General features: G+C 39.3%; 1 protein-coding gene across 14 annotated transcripts in view; it reads left to right on the top strand.

Moving 5' to 3' along the window:
- LOC118803960 overlaps nucleotides 1-17,919 on the top strand; it is a 62,929-nt gene that overhangs the window by 3,828 nt on the left and 41,182 nt on the right. For 2 of the 14 annotated variants that reach the window (XM_036564518.1, XM_036564516.1), the window contains exons 1-6: nucleotides 2,833-3,282; nucleotides 8,423-8,501; nucleotides 11,237-11,536; nucleotides 13,397-13,519; nucleotides 16,731-16,991; nucleotides 17,137-17,187. The exons of 1 other annotated variant lie outside the window; for it this stretch is intronic. In XM_036564518.1, the coding sequence (XP_036420411.1) occupies nucleotides 8,444-8,501; nucleotides 11,237-11,536; nucleotides 13,397-13,519; nucleotides 16,731-16,991; nucleotides 17,137-17,187 (793 nt within the window). In that variant the 5' untranslated portion in view covers nucleotides 2,833-3,282; nucleotides 8,423-8,443. Of the gene's footprint in view, nucleotides 1-2,618; nucleotides 3,337-8,422; nucleotides 8,502-11,236; nucleotides 11,537-13,396; nucleotides 13,520-16,730; nucleotides 16,993-17,128; nucleotides 17,188-17,919 lie in introns of those variants that run through there. 11 more of the 14 variants (XM_036564513.1, XM_036564511.1, XM_036564515.1 and 8 more) reach the window with 11 other exon arrangements.

Here is a 17,919-nt window from a genome sequence, read left to right as displayed (position 1 = left end):
ACAATTCAAGAATAACGTTTCTCAACCTAAAATAACAAAGAACTTTTGCTTTTCATCATCTACGGTACATAATAACATTAAAAGATTCAGAGAGTCTGGAGAAATCTCTGTATGCAAGGCCAAAAACCAGTATAAGCTGGCCGTGATCTTTGGGCCCTCAGGCAGCACTGCATTAAAAACAGACATGATTCTGTAGTGGAAATCACTGCATGGGCTCAGAAACACTTCTGAAAACCACTGTCGGTGAAAACAGTTCATCACTGCATCCACAAATGCAAGTTAAAACTCTAAAACACAAAGAAGAAACTAAGTATAGACAAGATTCAGAAATGCTGCCACCTTCTCTGGGCCTGAGCTCATTTAAAATGGACTGAGGGGAAGTGGAAAAGTGTCCTGTGGTCTGATGAATCAACATTTGAAATTCTTTTTGGAAATCATGGACACTGTGTCCTCCAGGCTAAAGACCACTCAGCTTGTTATCAGTGCACAGTTTAAAAGCCAGTATTCATGATGGTATAGGGGGCATTAGTGCACATGGCATGGGTGACGTGCACATCTGTGAAGGCACCATTAATGCTGAATGATATATACATGTTTTGGCAACATATGCTGCCGTCCAGATGACGTCTTTTTTTCAGGGAAGGCCTTGATTATTTCAGCAAGACAATGACAAACCATATTCTGCATGTATTACAGCAGCATTGATTCATATTAAGAGTCCAGGCACTAAAATGACCTGCCTGCAGTCCAGATCTGTCACCATTGAAAACATTTGCCGCATTATGAAATGTAAAAAAAAAAAAAAGACTAAAGAGACTCTGAACTGATGAGCAGCTGAAATCTTACATACAACAAGAACAGAAAACATTTCACTTTTCTACACTACAGCAGTGTCTCCTCAGTTCACAAACCATTACAGTGTTGTTAAAGAAGAGGTGATGAAACAATATTTTTCAAAAAAACAATAAAATTTCTCAGTTTCAACATTTGATTTGTTGTCTTTGTACTATTTTATTAAATATAGGGTTTTAATGATTTTATTATATTATTATATTTTGTTTTGGTTTTTTTACATTTTGCACAGCGTCCCAACTTTTTTTGGGAAATGGGGTTAGACAAGCATTACTGATAACTAGTCAAAAATAGGCAGCTTTGCTCAAAAATTCAAAAATTAAAATTAAACTCAACACACCAGGATGGCAGGAAAGGCAGTTTCTTTAATAAAAGATTAAGGCTCTCCAACAAACAAGCATTACTCTGACTTGGCTCAGGCAACAACTGACCACTCCACAAAAACCCCAAAATCTTTATACTCTTTTCTGTGCAAGGATGGTTATCACCTGGCTCCTCCTTGCCCCTCCCAAATAATTCAAACCGTTAGATTTGCACACCATTATCTCCATTATTTCCAAACCTTACACTGTTTCTCTGATTATCTTTCATGTCATTTTTTACATCATTTTTTACATTAATGATTCTTTGATTATTTCCAAGCCAAATAGTAGCATATTTAAAAAAAATAATAATCACAGGCCATGATCAGGTGCAGGCCTTTAAATTTTATTAACTTTATTTATTACTTTAATTCACAATTGAGTCTCTTTGTATATGTGCTTCTCTTTTTCTCTCTGGGGTGGAACCCTCAAGGCTCCATCTCAGTACCTTTAGTCAGGGAACACAACTGAACCATAATCCACTGAAATGATATGTTCTAAGCTGTACTGACTCCACACACCCTGTCTCGTCTCCAGGCTTTTATTTTACTGTTCTGTTTAAAACATTCGGTTATGAAAAGGTACAAATATGAACTTTTCACCTGGAAGAACTTATTTAAGGTTCACAATCAGACCTTAAAACCACTGTTGGAGCTTTGAGGGGAACATTTACACTGTTTGTACCTTGATGAACCTTTATTTCTAACAGTGTAGAGTGAGCCATACAGCATATGATTAGTATTATTAAAAGTATCTATTACTTGAAAAATATTTCAGATTATCAAAAAATCTCCCTCAAACTTGTAGACAAACACCTGGTGTTTACTTCAGCTCATCTTGTGCTGTTTGATGAACACGACACGTTCAGACACACTAACTACTCTCGCCTACTGTGTAGTGTGGAGGTCTGCCATTGTGGATGCACCACTGCATACAAACTCACCATCTGAACTATCAACCCATCCATTTTAAACAGGTAGCAGCAAAAAGTCCTGTTAATTCATATATTTAATTTAAACAGCTCTGAACAGGACACAGCTCAGGCTCATTACACACATATATTATGAAATGGACATTAAAGTGTCCAGTGTGAACAGAGAGAAAATCAGACTGCTAGGGGTTCAGATCATTCACAAACAAACCCGTTAGAAAAGAGAGCAGTTTAGGAGTCTTCAGCGCTTTAGTTTGGCTGAGACAAACGCGCTGTGTAGACACTGTTTAATCTCTCGCTCTAAACCCAGAACAGAGGTGGCAGTGCTGCTGAATTCACTTGTGTGAACGTGAAATGTTGGGGAAACAGATGATCCCCTCTTTATGCAAATTACACACGGCAGCGCCCCAACCAATCAGGTGAAAGCCACTGTCCGCTGTCCGTGCACAACGAGGACAGTTCCGCCCGGATGACGTAGGAGAAAAGTCAATAAGCGCCTGGTTTCGATCCAAAACTGAACAAACACGAAGACAGAGTTAAATAAACGCCGCGCAGCAGAGTCTCTGACTCGGACGGGCTCAGAGTGAGTCAGAGGCAGAACCGAGCCGCAGTTCCGGCTCATACGGGTCTGTTCGGGTGGCTGGTAGCCCGTGTAGCAGCAGACAGACCGACCCACACCGAGCTGTGTAAACATAGAGAGAAGCGCTGAGAGGAGGATTCACTCCTGATGGGGTTAAAACCCTGACTGACCGGTTCATTCGCCTCCTGCGCTGCGGAGGAGGAGGCGGAGGGATATAACTGCACTATAACTCCGCGCCGCGTCACTGTGAGGCTGACTGCGTTCACGAGGAGCGGAAGGAAAAGTAGTTCCTGTGCAGTTACAGCAGTAATTTAAGAGTTTTTACCTTTCCAGTACCTACATTCACTTTCTGAGCTTAATCATTAAAATAGCCGTTTACATAAAGCACAGTATCAGTAGTTTTATTAAATGTGGGGTTTGTGCTGTGAGGGATCCGCCCAGCTGTACTTCCCTCTGTTCTTCACTTCCTGAAGGGAAACCGAAAGTAACTCTGCAGCGTGACGCACTTTCAGAGAGAGACAAAGAGCAGAGATAAACGGTCTTCAGTCTCCTACAGGGTGAGTGACCTACAGTCAGCACTGACTCTCAGCACTAGCGCTGATTTAAAGCAGGTAAACTCTGTTTATGGTAAACACACAGCGCTGTGTTTACTGTACTGACCCGGGTCAGGACCGGTACTGTGTGAAATGGCCGCTAGTTCGGTGAATTATTGACCACTGAAAATGGTGAATTATTGGCTCATGACTAAACTAGAATGTCCAGCTGTTAAAATACTGCTATAACTATATAGTCTTACTGGTTCAGTGTGAACTGGGTGTGTAAACGCCTCGATTACAGCTCGTATTTTCCATGATCTATAATTCGAGTCAGTAGAGTCAAAATGGCGGTCATTGGTCAGAGATTCCGCTCTCAGCTTTTACCGAGACTCGCTCAGTCAGAGTGATAGTATTACTATGATGCACATAAATACTCCTGCAAATAAGTGCTATAATGTAAAATTATTTATGGCAGTTATAATTATTAGGGGGTTATATAGCTGTGTTATGATTATTAGGGGGTTATATGGCTGTGTTATGATTATTAGGGGTTTTATGGCTGTGTTATAATTATTAGGGGGTTATATAGCTGTGTTATGATTATTAGGGGGTTATATAGCTGTGTTATGATTATTAGGGGGTTATATGGCTGTGTTATGATTATTAGGGGTTATATGGCTGTGTTATAATTATTAGGGGTTATATAGCTGTGTTATGATTATTAGGGGTTATATAGCTGTGTTATGATTATTAGGGGTTATATGGCTGTGTTATGATTATTAGGGGTTATATGGCTGTGTTATAATTATTAGGGGTTATATAGCTGTGTTATGATTATTAGGGGTTATATAAGCTGTGTTATGAGTATTAGGGGTTATATGGCTGTGTTATGATTATTAGGGCGTATATGGCTGTGTTATAATTATTAGGGGTTATATAGCTGTGTTATGATTATTAGGGGTTAATATAGCTGTGTTATGATTATTAGGGGTTATATGGCTGTGTTATAATTATTAGGGGTTATATGGCTGTGTTATAATTATTAGGGGGTTATATGGCTGTATTATGATTATTAGGGGGTTATATGGCTGTGTTATAATTATTAGGGGGTTATATGGCTGTGTTATGATTATTAGGGGGTTATATAGCTGTGTTATGATTATTAGGGGGTTATATGGCCGTGTTATAATTATTAGGGGTTATATGACTGTGTTATGATTATTAGGGGTTATATGGCCGTGTTATGATTATTAGGGGGTTATATGGCTGTGTTATGATTATTAGGGGGTTATATGGCTGTGTTATAATTATTAGGGGGTTATATGGCTGTGTTATGAATATTAGGGGTTATATGGCTGTGTTATGATTATAAGGTGGTTATATGGCTGTATTATGATTATTAGGGGGTTATATGGCCGTGTTATAATTATTAGGGGGTTATATGGCTGTGTTTTAATTATTAGGGGGTTATATGGCTGTGTCATGATTATTAGGGGTTATATGACTGTGTTATGATTATTAGGGTGTTATATGGCTGTGTCATGATTATTAGGGGTTATATGACTGTGTTATAATTATTAGGGGGTTATGTGGCTGTGTTATGATTATTAGGGGGTTATATGGCTGTTTTACAATTATTAGGGGTTATATGGCGCTGTTATGATTATTAGGGGTCATATGGCCGTGTTATGATTATTAGGGGGTTATATGGCCGTGTTATAATTATTAGGGGGTTATATGGCTGTGTTCTAATTATTAGGGGGTTATATGGTGCTGTTATGATTATTAGGGGGTTATCTGGCCGTGTTATAATTATTAGGGGGTTATATGGCCGTGTTATAATTATTAGGGGGTTATATGGCGCTGTTATAATTATTAGGGGTTATATGGCCGTGTTATAATTATTAGGGGGTTATATGGCGCTGTTATGATTATTAGGGGGTTATATGGCGCTGTTATGATTATTAGGGGTTATATGGCCCGTGTTATAATTATTAGGGGGTTATATGGCGCTGTTATGATTATTAGGGGTTATATGGCCGTGTTATAATTATTAGGGGGTTATATGGCGCTGTTATGATTATTAGGGGTTATCTGGCCGTGTTATAATTATTAGGGGGTTATATGGCGCTGTTATGATTATTAGGGGTTATATGGCCGTGTTATAATTATTAGGGGGTTATATGGTGCTGTTATGATTATTAGGGGGTTATCTGGCCGTGTTATAATTATTGGGGTTATATGGCGCCTGTTATGATTATTAGGGGTTATATGGCCGTGTTATAATTATTAGGGGGTTATATGGCGCTGTTATGATTATTAGGGGGTTATATGGCTGTGTTATGATTAATAGGGGGTTATATGGCGCTGTTATGATTATTAGGGGTTATATGGCTGTGTTATAATTATTAGGGGGTTATATGGCTGTGTATTGATTATTAGGGGGTTATATGGCTGTGTTATGATTATTAGGGGGTTACATGGCCGTGTTATGATTATTAGGGGGTTATATGGCCGTGTTATGATTGTTAGGGGGTTATATGGCTGTGTTATAATTATTAGAGTACTTCCAAGTTCCACCTTTTGCGTTCCGTCAACGTTACGTTATAAATTAAATATTCAGAAAATCGATTTTTGACATTTGTGAATCGATTCAGAATCGTTCACGTCCGCATCGCGATGCATCTTAGAATCGATTTTTTCCTGCACCCCTATTCCCTATGATCTCTGAGCTCTCACTACAGAATAAGTAACTTACTCTTACACCGCGCTAACACTGCTCTACTCTAATACTCTGTTATTATTATTATTATTATTTATTTATTATTTTATTATTATATGATTGTTTACCGTGTAATTGAACAAAGCAAGTAGAAAAGAGTTTTCTGTGATCTTAGTTTGTCATAGATTGAATATGAACAGTAAGTCAGGCTGGAGGAGGATTTTAAGGAGGCTTCACTTTTCTCACAAAGGAAATCCTTAAACAGGAAACAGGAAGCAGCAGAGAAACAGTGAAAACAGAACCATCACCAGTGTTTTAACCAACGTTTGTAGGCAGAAGAGAATCAGACAGAACAAACCAACTTCACCTGGGTATATAACCCAGACTGTCCTAGTTTAAGCAGTCTGTCCATCTACTGTGGACCTTTGGAGGTTCTTTACTCTGTACATTAATACATTAAACAGGTTTATCACGTTTTAGACAAGCCTGAGAGAAAAAGGCGCTTTGTAGACTTTTAGTTGTGTGTTCTGTACACATACTGTGATGAGTGAAAAATACAGAAAACACATACAGAAAAATAAGAAAAAAAAACAACCCCTATTCCAAAAATGTTAGGACGCTGTGTAAAATGTAAATAAATATAAATAAAAACAGCAAATTTCACAGACCCATATTTTATTCACAATAGAACACAGATCAGATGTTGAAAGTGAGACATTTTACCATTTCATGAAAAACACTGACTCATTTAGAACTTGTTGGCAGCAACGCATCTCCAAAAAATTCGGGACAGGGGCAACAAAAGACTGGAAAAGTAAGTGGTATTAATAAAAAACAGCTGGAGGAGCAATTTGCAACTAACTCACATGACTGAGTATAATAAGAGCATTTCAGAGAGGCAGAGTCTCTCAGAAGCAAAGATGGGGAGAGGTTCACCAATCTGAGAAAAACGGTGTCTAAAAATTGTGGAACAATTTAGTACATAATATCATCAAAAGATCCAGAGAATCTGGAGAAGTCCCTGTACGCAAGGGACAAGGCCGACGGTCAATATTGGATGCTTGTGATCATTGGACCCTCATTTGGCACTGCAATAAAACAGGCATGATTCTGTACTGGAAATCACTGCATGAGCTCAGGAACACTTCCAGAAATCATTGTCTGTGAACAGAGTTCGCCATACCATCCACAAACGCAAGTTAAAGCTGTATCATGCAAAAAAGTAGCCAAATGTCAACACAATCCAGATGCACAGCCGTCTTCTCTGAGCCAAAGCTCATTTAAAATGGACTGAGGCAAAATGGAAAACTGTTCTGTGGTCAGATGAAGCAAAATTTCTAATTCTTTTTTGGAAACACAGTTCAAAAGTCTGCATCTCTGATGGTTTGGGGGTGCATTAGTGCCTATGGCGTGGGCAGCTTACACATCTGGAAAGGCTCTATCAATGCTGAACAGTATATAGAGGTTTTAGAACAACATCTGCTCCCATCCAGACAGCGTCTCTTTCAGGGAAGGACTTCATGTTTCAGCAAGACAATAAACCACATACTGCATCCATCACAACAGCATGGTTTCGCAGAAGAAGAGTCCAGGTGCTGAACTGGCCAACAGTCCAGACCTTTCACCAATAGAAAACATTTGGCCATTTGGTGCATCATGAAACGAAAAATCCAGCAAAGAAGACCCAGAATTGTGGAGCAGCTAGAATCCTACATCAGACAAGAATGGGATGACATTTCTCTCCCAAAACTCCAGCAGCTGGTCTCCTCACTTCCCAGATGTTTACAGACTGGTGTTGAAAAAGAGGGGATGCTACACGATGGTAGACACGGCCCTGTCCCGACTTTTTTGAGATGCGTTGCTGCCATCAGGTTCTAATTGAGTTAATGTTTTTCATGAAATGGTAAAATGTCTCACTCAACATCTGATATGTGTTCTATGTTCTATTGTGAATAAAATATGGGTCTGTCAGATTTGCAAATCATTGCATCCTGTTTTTATTTACATTTATTTACATTTTACACAGCTTCCCAACTTTTTTGGAATTGGGGTTGTAAATAAAAAGAAAGATTTTACTTTGATTTTCACCACTCGGTCCAGGTGTAACTTTCATATCTTGTTCATCTCTCCTTTCATGTTCCCAGGTTCCATATGAAAGAAACATCAGTATAAGACTCCACTGAACCTCCTGAGCCTTAATGCAGTTTTACTCTGTATCATTCTAAATCAAAGGCGAACACAGGTGCATTAGAAATATTACTAAACAAGTGAGCATGAACAACAGCTGCTATTGATCTGATCAGGCTTTAGAGGGAGGGCTTTAAAAAACTAAAACAAGCAGAACTACTAACTCTGACCCATCTGAAGTTCAGAACAGGTGGTGTTGCTGTTAAGATACAGGTGATTTCTTATTTATTGATCTTTATGTGTCGTTTTTAGGAATCCTGATGTAGGTCAGTCATGCAGTACTACAGTTCTGCTCTCTGTGTCCTGATCTTACTGGTCACACTCGCTGATGGTGAGTACTGCACTGTTCTTACTCTTCACACTGTGCTGTTTTAGTTCCTCACTTAAAGTTTTTCACCTCAACATTTTTAATGTTTTGTTGTTACTCTTGATAAAACACTCCCTCCAGTTTTCTTTTACACAGCAGTTTTGCAAAGTGAAGAGAAAAGTAAAGACGCCCTAAACATATCAAATGTGCTTTAATATTGGCTGTTTCTTCATCATAATAAGTCACTGTGTTACAGACAGAGCTGTAAAACTGCCTCAGTATCTTTCAGTGTGTCCAGATGAAGCTGGATGTGGTTTTGTTCCAGTCAGTCTGTAAAGTGTTTCACAGCACGTCTCATTTGCTGAACTGTGCTCTGTTGGTTTCTGGCTGATTCCAATTTGTTCTGTTGTTCTGAAAAACTTACTTAATATCACAGACGAGAGGTTCTGAATCTGCTGTAGTCCTGCGGTCACTCTCTTCTTCAGAATCTGACCAAATGGGCTGCAGCACAAATACTATCCAGTAGAAGTTATCTGATGTGTCTGTGTTTGTTTTGTGCTCAGCAGACTGGAACAGTTACTGTAAAAAATCAACATGTTGTCATTTGTGATAGAACACTTCTCAACCAATCAGATCGTGTCGTCAGAGCCAGTTTAATTGCTATTGGTGAATTACTGCTGTAGAGGAAATAAGCAATTTAATTATTTTATTGTTACTCAAATAAGGGTCTAGGGTAACCAGAGTCATCTCTCCCAGCTGACCACAGGAAGTAAGGAAACACGCTCACACGAAGGACACTTCAATCAAAAGGGCAGTTTATTTAGCTAAATATCAAAAAACAAAATTCAAGATACTTTCAGTGATAAACTTTATTAAAAGATACAAAACAAGACTGTAGAGAAAATCTAGAGTGAGCTGATGTTCATAGTAGCCTCAGTCAGCAGCAGCCCCAGGAGGAAGACTTCAATGCTTTCCCGGTGACAAGCCTACTTGCGCCACCTAGGGTGTGAGTGGGTGCAGTGGCCGGTTGTGTTGCAGCGTGGCGAGTACAGTTCCGAGATTCTGGATGAGGCTGGACTTGAAGGCTCAGCAGGGCCATGGTTCTGAATATGGTCAGATGTTGAGGCTACATAGTACTACCTCTAATTTTCTTGGTGCTGCTAAGACAAAGTCAGTTCTGATTGGTGGTACACAGTGAGCAGCTTCATCCACAGGAATTCCACTGTACCTTTGTTCATCTAAATCAGATCCACAATAACGGAATAAACGAAAGATATCAGGGACAAAAACGCTTCAAATACCATAACAGTTACTCACAGTTTGAATACCGAATTACAGAAACTTCTTATCTTTTTGTCTGAAGTTCTGACAGGTCAAGATAAGATTCATCACAAATTCGTATTACAGAAGCAAATCTGACCTTAATTTAGGAACCTTATCTTATCTTACAGCATCTTTTCTTATCTCCATTTAGGAAATCTTAACTTACTCGATTGAAGTTGACAATCAACTGTCTGTTACCTAGCAACCGACCATATCCGCACAGCTGAAACGTCAACACATGATCAAGTTAGTTAGTCAGACGGCTATTAGCAACCATTACTAAGGTAAAAAAAGGTCAAACAGAACTAAAGTGTGATAAACTGTGAGTTGTGAATGCTGTGAGAGCGCCCCCTGCTGTTTATCAGAGCGACGCCGCTCCCCACTTTAGCTGTTTAAACGTTATCCCTCCTAATAACAGACACATGTTCGAGTCTGTAGTGTCTGAGATTTTTAAACGCTGTTAGAAAATAAAATCATAAGTCAAAGCAGCGTTTTCAGTTTAGAGAAATGTAGCTCATTATGCTGGTTACAGTGAACTGTGCTGACTGTCACTGCATAAAACAATAGAAACAGACGATTAAAACAGAAGTTAAGAGGCTCTGGAGTTCATCTTAAAGTTAAGAACATATTTAGGAGATTTTGCTTAGTTAGGATGTTTCTGTAAAACCGTTTTCTTATCTGGAAATAAGAGATTATAGACTTCAGAGCTGTTATTCTGTAATGGCTTCTGTCCCAAATTCAGTCCTAACTGAAGTTACCATGACAACAAAGCAGATAAGCTATGATCTCAGTCTTAATCATTTTCTGTAATATGGCTCCTGGTTCCTGACCGGGGCTCGTAAACAGAGAGTTTGTGAGTGTCTTAATCCCAGTGTTACGGCTTCATCTGGACTCTGTGGAACACGAGCTGTTAGCTTTGGGGTTGTGGAGGTCTTTTAAGCTGAACCCAGGTGCTGCGTCCACTACACTGCTGACGATGCGTCAGGAATTACAGACTGTTTAACAGTAATCTAAACACAAAGCACTGTCGTGTGAAAATAGCTCCATTCTACTATATTCATAACTCATAATTTACAGTATTTATGTTATTAGAGAGGGAGTTTCTGTTGTTTAGTTGAGTTTAAAAAGTGTTTCCATTCAAAACTGACCATCATATCAGCCAGTAAATCACAGTGTAACTACAGGTACTGGAGTATAACACTAATAAAACATTGAAGTATAAAACTGTTTTACTGATTTAGGTGATTCCAAATGGTGACTGAGTGGAAAATATAATAATGTATATTTTACATGTTCAGTTTAATAAAACCATTATTAATCCATTATTAATCTGTTTCGTCTACAAATATCAACAATAATTAACATTTTAACACAGCCACTTCTTAAACTGTTACTAAACCCATTCTCAACTCTCCTTTACTGATTCTCTCTTTCAGTGTCTGAATCAGCTCCTTCTACAGTGAAGGTGAAGCTTAATGAGCCTGCGACTCTGCCCTGCTCTAAGAGATGCTCTGGTTTGGTCAGATGGACGGAGTTCAGTAAACCCACTGATGTTCTGGCTGAGTGTGATCAGACTTCATGCAGATCAGTGAAGGAGGGATATCAGATGATCCGTGATCAGTACCTGAAGGGAGATCTCTCTCTCATCATCACTGATGCTGATTCCACTAAGAGAGGCTGGTACACGTGTGACTGTGGTGGTAAAGATCTCTGTGATGTGCACCTTCATGTTAAGGGTAAGTGTTCATCTCTCTCTGTTCCTCTGTTCTCAGTTCAGTGCAGTTCAGAATAGCATTATTAACATGACTGTCAAATACAGTGTTGCCAAAACACTGTAACAGTTATCAGTGTCCAGGTGTTCGTCTGTGCAGACAGTGACTCCTCCTCCTCTGCCGATGCCCTCTTTAAAGGTGACTCTGTAGCGTCTGCAGATGTCCGTGCGGACGGGCGGCGGTGTGGAAGATCAGGTTGTTTTTGATCCTCTTGCCGTAAAGCTGGATGAAGTCTGTGTACAGAGTGTCTGGTTCTCTTTTAGGGTCTTTTCTTTGTGTTGTTTCTTTGCCTGATCTCTCTTACACTTCACAGGACACTCCACCTCTCTGCACTGCACTGCTGACCAAGCAGTGCTGTAGTTTCTAACGGCTCCATCTTGGGGGCGTCTGGCACTTCAGCAGTTAGCTCCAGTTACTAGTGGAGCTGAGAGTTCTAGTTTTTTCAGTTTAAAGCTTTTGAGCAGTGTGTTCTTCAGCAACTGATCCTCCCTCACTGTATGATGTTGTATTGCCATACCTGAAGTTCTTCTGTTTCCCCCTCTCTTTGTGTACTGAAGTCCAAATTCTGCCAGCACTTATTCTCTCTGTCAGTCCACGAAACTCTGATTCCTTTTCAGGTTGTTTTCTTGAAGGATTTAGTGAAAAATACCTACATTTTGATGACAGTTCAAGATAGTTCAGTAGTTCAAGAGCTCATTTTACAGTGTTAGCTGCTCTCGCTTTTCACTCACTCAGAGGAGAATTCAAACCCAGGCCTCCCTGCATGAAAACCAGCATAAACCGAGTGAGCCAGGAACACAGGCGTTAGGGAGAACCCGAGTGCAGAACATGTAAGGAAGTGAAACACTAACTAAAAACTGAACAAGCAGGGATCAAACCCACTCAGCTGAGGTGGGGAAAATAGAGTGGACTTTAACCAATAGGACCCGAAAATGGGTGGAAACTAGAATTCTAACTGAACTCACTACAGTGGGAGGGAGAACAAAGGACTGCCAGGGAAGCTGGCTGGCACAGGGCAAGAAACAGCAGAACACCAAGCAGTACTGCCCAAAGCAAATACAAAGGCAAGGTGAAAGGAGACTGACCACTGATAATACCAACCTAAAGTTCTTTAGTAAATCATTTTTATTTTATTAAAAATAAATAATTTAAATAATTTAATTATTTCACATCAAGCAAAGATATTAATTGTTTTTCTTTCTTCAATGTTAGTTTAGCGGTGACTTGCGTCGTTGTTTGGGAAATGCCCCCCCGATTGGTTGAGAAGTGTTCTATCATAAATGAAAACGTTATGTTTTTTACAGTAACCATATGTTCCGATGGACACATTATGATAGCTTTTCAAAACAACTAAACAAACTGGAATCAGCCAGAAACCAAAAGAGCTCAGTTCAGCAAACAAGACGTGCTGTGAAACACTTTACAGACTGACTGGAACAAAAGCACATCCAGCTTCATCTGGACACACTGAAAGATACTGAGCTCAACCTGATATTCACACTGTTTTAGGCCTATATTACAGAAAATTCTTAAGTCTGAGATCAGAGCTTATCTGCTTTGTTTAAGTATAAAACTGTTTTACTGATTTAGATGACAGTTTTTGTGGAATTAATAAAAAAGTATTATCATTCCAAATGGCAACTGCATGTAAAATATGCAACTGAGTGGAAAATATAGTATTTTAGATGTTGAGTTTAATAAAGACATTATTAATCTGTTTCTTCTACAAATATCAACAATAATTAACCAACATTTTAACACAGCCACTTCTTAAACTGTTGCTAAACCAATTCTCAACTCTCCTTTACTGATTCTGTCTTTCTTTGTCTGAATCAGCTGTTTCTACAGTGAAGGTGAAGCTTAATGAGACGGCTGCTCTGCCCTGCTCTAAGAGGTGTTCTGGTGTGGTCAGATGGAAGGGATCAGTTAACTCCACTGAGTTTAAGGGTAAGTGTTCATCTCTGTTCTCTCTCTGTTTCTCTGTTCTCAGTTCAGTGCAGTTCAGAATAGCGTTATTAGCAGTACTGTCAAATACACACTGTAACCATAGCAACAAACAAAATAACTACGAGATCTGAAATAAATAATGACCGTATTGACTTCTGTAAATACTATAATAAGATTAAGATTATTTTAATTATAGGGTTAGTAATTATGATTATCTGTAGGGTGGGGGTATGGGGGGTGGGGTCAATATGGTAGGGGTCAGTAGAGTGGGCGTATGGGGTAGGGGTTGGAAGGATGGTGGTGTGGGAGGTGGGGGTCTGTAGTAGTTTGGGGTATGGGGGTCCGTAGGTCAGGGTATGGGGGTCCGTAGTTTGGGGTATGGGGGTGGGGTCGGCATGGTAGAAGTCACTAGAGTGGGTGTGTGGGGTGGTGGTCGGAAGGATGGGGGTATTGAGGGTGGGGGTCAGTAGGGTAGGGGTATGGTGGGGTCTTACCCACTGTCTCTCAGGCAGTGACGTTACATATTCAGCATTGAGGGGGGCTGGGTGCCCCTCTCCATGGATCATTCATAATTTTTTCAGTTGCTGCTGTGTGTTGGGAGCTGTTAGAGCGTTTAGAAGCCTCAGAACCAGCTGATGGTTTTCTTAGTTCTTTTCTAATTGATTGGCAAGGTGAAAGGAGACTGACCACTGATAATACCAACCCAAAGTTCTTTAGTAAATAATTTCACATCATTTCACATCAAACAAAGATATTAATTGTTTTTCTTTTTTCATTCAGGTCTTTTCTTCTCCCCTCTCTGTTTTTCTTACCTGTTGTGTTTCTTTATTTTCTTTGAACTGTTTGGGTTTTTTTTTTCTTTTCTTTCAAGAGCAGAGACAGAGGATAAAACTCAAGAGCCTTCATGAACGCTCTCGTCTCTCCTCGGGTTACCAGTCCAGTCGTTTGTAAGGATATTTATGCAGAGACTGAGTGAGGCTGGAACTGAGCATTGCTCTTAAATAGGCCATTCCACAGGTGTAGTGTGGGATCTCCCTTGATTAGGGGTAGTCTTACGTCGCCCTCTAGTGGCCGGTGTGGGTTGAGCTCTGGACCGGGCCCTCACACCATCTGTCTCTCTCTTCCTCAAGTGTTTGGTTGCTCTTATAAAACAGTTCTGCAAATAGAAACAGTAAAGCAAAGAAGTCCCAAACATTGTAGCAAAAGTGGCTCAACGTCAGCAATTCGCTCTTCCACAAAGTAGACCCCTCAGAGCCCTGAAACAGTGTGAATATCAGGTTGAGCTCAGCTTTTTCAGTGTTTCCAGATGAAGCTGAATTTGTTCCAGTCAGTCTGTAAAGTGTTTCACAGCACATCTTGTTTGCTGAGCTGTGCTCTTTTGGTTTCTGGCTGATTCCAGTTTGTTTATTTGTTCTGAAAAGCTCACTTAAGATCAATGACAGGTTCTGAATCTGCTGTAGCCCTGCAGTCACTCTCTTCTTCAGAATCTGACCAAATGGGCTGCAGTTCAAATATTATCTTACAGAAGTTATGTAACAAACATCCAACCAACAACTGATTCCCAAAACCATTGCAGCTCAGTTGGACCACAGTACCATGGACCATGATAGCTGGAACCAAACACCTATGAACAGTAGCCACAGATATGGTGGAACTGTATCATGAACGTCAGTGAAAATGAAGCTTTAATTAGACTCATGAAAAGTAATATTGACTAAAATATGCATGACCAGTGTGTTCAAATTGTCACTGATTAGATACTAAACCACTACAATGTGTTAACACTGTGGGAAAACAGGAGGTTTCTAGTTCAAATCTGACCTGTAGCATTTTGTGTTTCTGGGTTCGACTCACAGCAACCATAACACAGAATTCACAGACTTCACCGTATTTCAACCTATATTTGATGAATGAACACAGCTTAATATTATTTAGATCTAATATTTCAGTGTTTATCTTACATACAAGTCTTAACTAAAATCAGGCCTAATTTTCACAAGGTAAACAAACACAGGGTTGGCTGTCCCAGGCCCTGGCTGATGGATCCTCCCTGCCTTCACTTCTCCTCTGTACTCCTCTGTCACTCCTGTCGTTCATTCCTTACTCTAGTTGTCATTCGTACATTTTTCTTGCATTTCTGTGGAATCTTGTATGTTCTGAGTTCATCTCTTGCCTCTCTCCCTGTTTTTCCCCGATCTCTTCTGCAGTACATACAAACTCATAGTTGGGCCTCATGAACTGCTGTTATTGCTTAACTCTGTAATGTTTTAATTACATTTAGAGGACCAAAAGTAAAATAACAAGAACAAAAGTAAAACAACTTCTCCATTTTCAAGAGCCCAAACACCAGATTTGTCTCTCAGCAAATGACTGCAGCATGAATGATTCAGTGTTTTAACTGTAAAATATAATAGTAAGTTAACAAAACAGTAATCAGTGTTTTTCATTCTGAAGGCAACCAGGTTACTGACTTTAGGTTAAACCAGTGGATCTGTTTTACAGTGTGTAAACCACGTGGTCCATGTATCTGGATTATACATTAATCTTTCATTATGTAGTCATATCAGATTGTTTTACACTGTAAAAGCAGATCTCTAACACTGCCCCACATTATCTATCATGTATTAGAGTTTGGAACAACTTGAAATGGACAATTTACAAATAACACAGTATGGTAACCAATATTTGTACCTTTGTTTTGTGGTACCTGTTTCCACTAAGTTATGTGTATATCATATAAAGGTACTATGACTCCTAATGTGACTACTGTTCATTACAGTTTTGTTTTTACTAGATCTTCATTTCCTTTCTGTACGTTTTTGGTTTTCATATTTATATTGTATAGTATTTATATTATTTCAGACGGGGAGTTTCTGCTGTTTATTTGACCTAAAGAAGTGTGACTAAACAAAACTGACCATCATATCAGTCAGTAAAGCACCGTTTAACTACAATTGGAGTATAATACTAATAAAATATTTAAGGATAAAACTAATTCTGCCATTTTCGGCCCTGTAAAAACAGGTGTAGGTGACAATTTTATGGAAATAAAACACAAGTATTATCATACCAAATAGTAACTGCAGAGTGAAGGTAAAATAGAGTAATGTATATTTTAGATGTTCAGTTTAATCAAAGAATTACTAATGTTTTTATACAAACAGTAACAATAATTAACAAACATGTAACACAACCGTTTGTTAATTCTTAGATTCTTCAGCGAGAGCGAAGCGCGATGCCTCTAAGACTCGTGTGGTCAGATCGACTGAGTTCAGTAAATCCACTGATGTTCTGGCTGAGTGTGATCAGACTGAATGTAGATCAGTGAAGAAGGGATGTCAGATGATCCATGATCAGTACCTGAAGGGAGATCTCTCTCTCAACATCACTGACGCTGATCTCAGTAAGAGTGGAGTCTACACGTGTGAGTGTGGTGCTTCAGAGATCTGTGATGTGCAGCTTCAGGTTGAAGGTAGGTCTTCCTCTGTTTTCTTCACTGACTGTTACTAACAGAACTCCAGTGATTTAGATGCAGTGATTTGTATCAGATCTGCACTCAATAAAGTTCTTGTTTGTTTTTTTCTCATCCTCACTGTTCCTGAATTTAAACACACCAGAGCCAGAGAAGCGGACTGATAAAAAAGGAGACAATGAAGGACCGTCCAGTGGTAAGATCTGTTCAGTGCAGAAACTCTCACTAACAGGGCCACTTCTAGACTTTAGGGGTCTTAAGTGAAATTTGTGGTGACCCCCCATCTTGCTAGCTGATGCACTGTAAAATCAGAGGCTAACTAATAACAGTGACTGTCACAAGCTGTGTGTATTATAAACATTTATAACTGGCTGAATGTGTATTGCTTATTATTAGATGGTAGTTTGGGGCTCTAATCCGATACAATTTACAATTTTTAATTATTTGAATAACTTTCTTAGAATTCTTAATCCATTTTTTCTATTATTATTAATCACAGTGTAACAGGTTTTGCAATTTGAATGTTATTATTGCTAGAACCTTAGATAAGGGTGTGGGGTAACCCAGATTTATTTGAAGTCTACAGACCAGGGCAGGAGAGAGAAGCGATCACACCAAGGGTGCTTCAATAAAAGGGCATTTATTGGCTAAATATCAAACTACTTTGGACTACATTCAATGATAAACAACAGAAAATAAAACAAAAACAAACAAAAAAATTAATAAAAGTCAAAAGGACAAAAAAGCTCGAGTAACGTGATTCACAGTTAAATGGTCTGAGGCAGTGTGACTCTTTGGAAGTCGCTCAAAACTTAGACTTGAAAGTGCCTTTAGAGAATTAACCTAAGCCTGGACGGGAAGAACTATATGGCTGGATGAACCTATAAAAGTTCTCTTATTAAATAAATTGGCGTCAGGGCTCTGACTG

Source organism: Colossoma macropomum, unplaced genomic scaffold (assembly GCF_904425465.1).
Source record: "Colossoma macropomum unplaced genomic scaffold, Colossoma_macropomum, whole genome shotgun sequence".
NCBI lineage: Eukaryota > Metazoa > Chordata > Actinopteri > Characiformes > Serrasalmidae > Colossoma > Colossoma macropomum.
The sequence above is the reverse complement of the archived record's forward strand: the minus strand, read 5'-3'. Positions and strand labels throughout refer to the sequence as shown.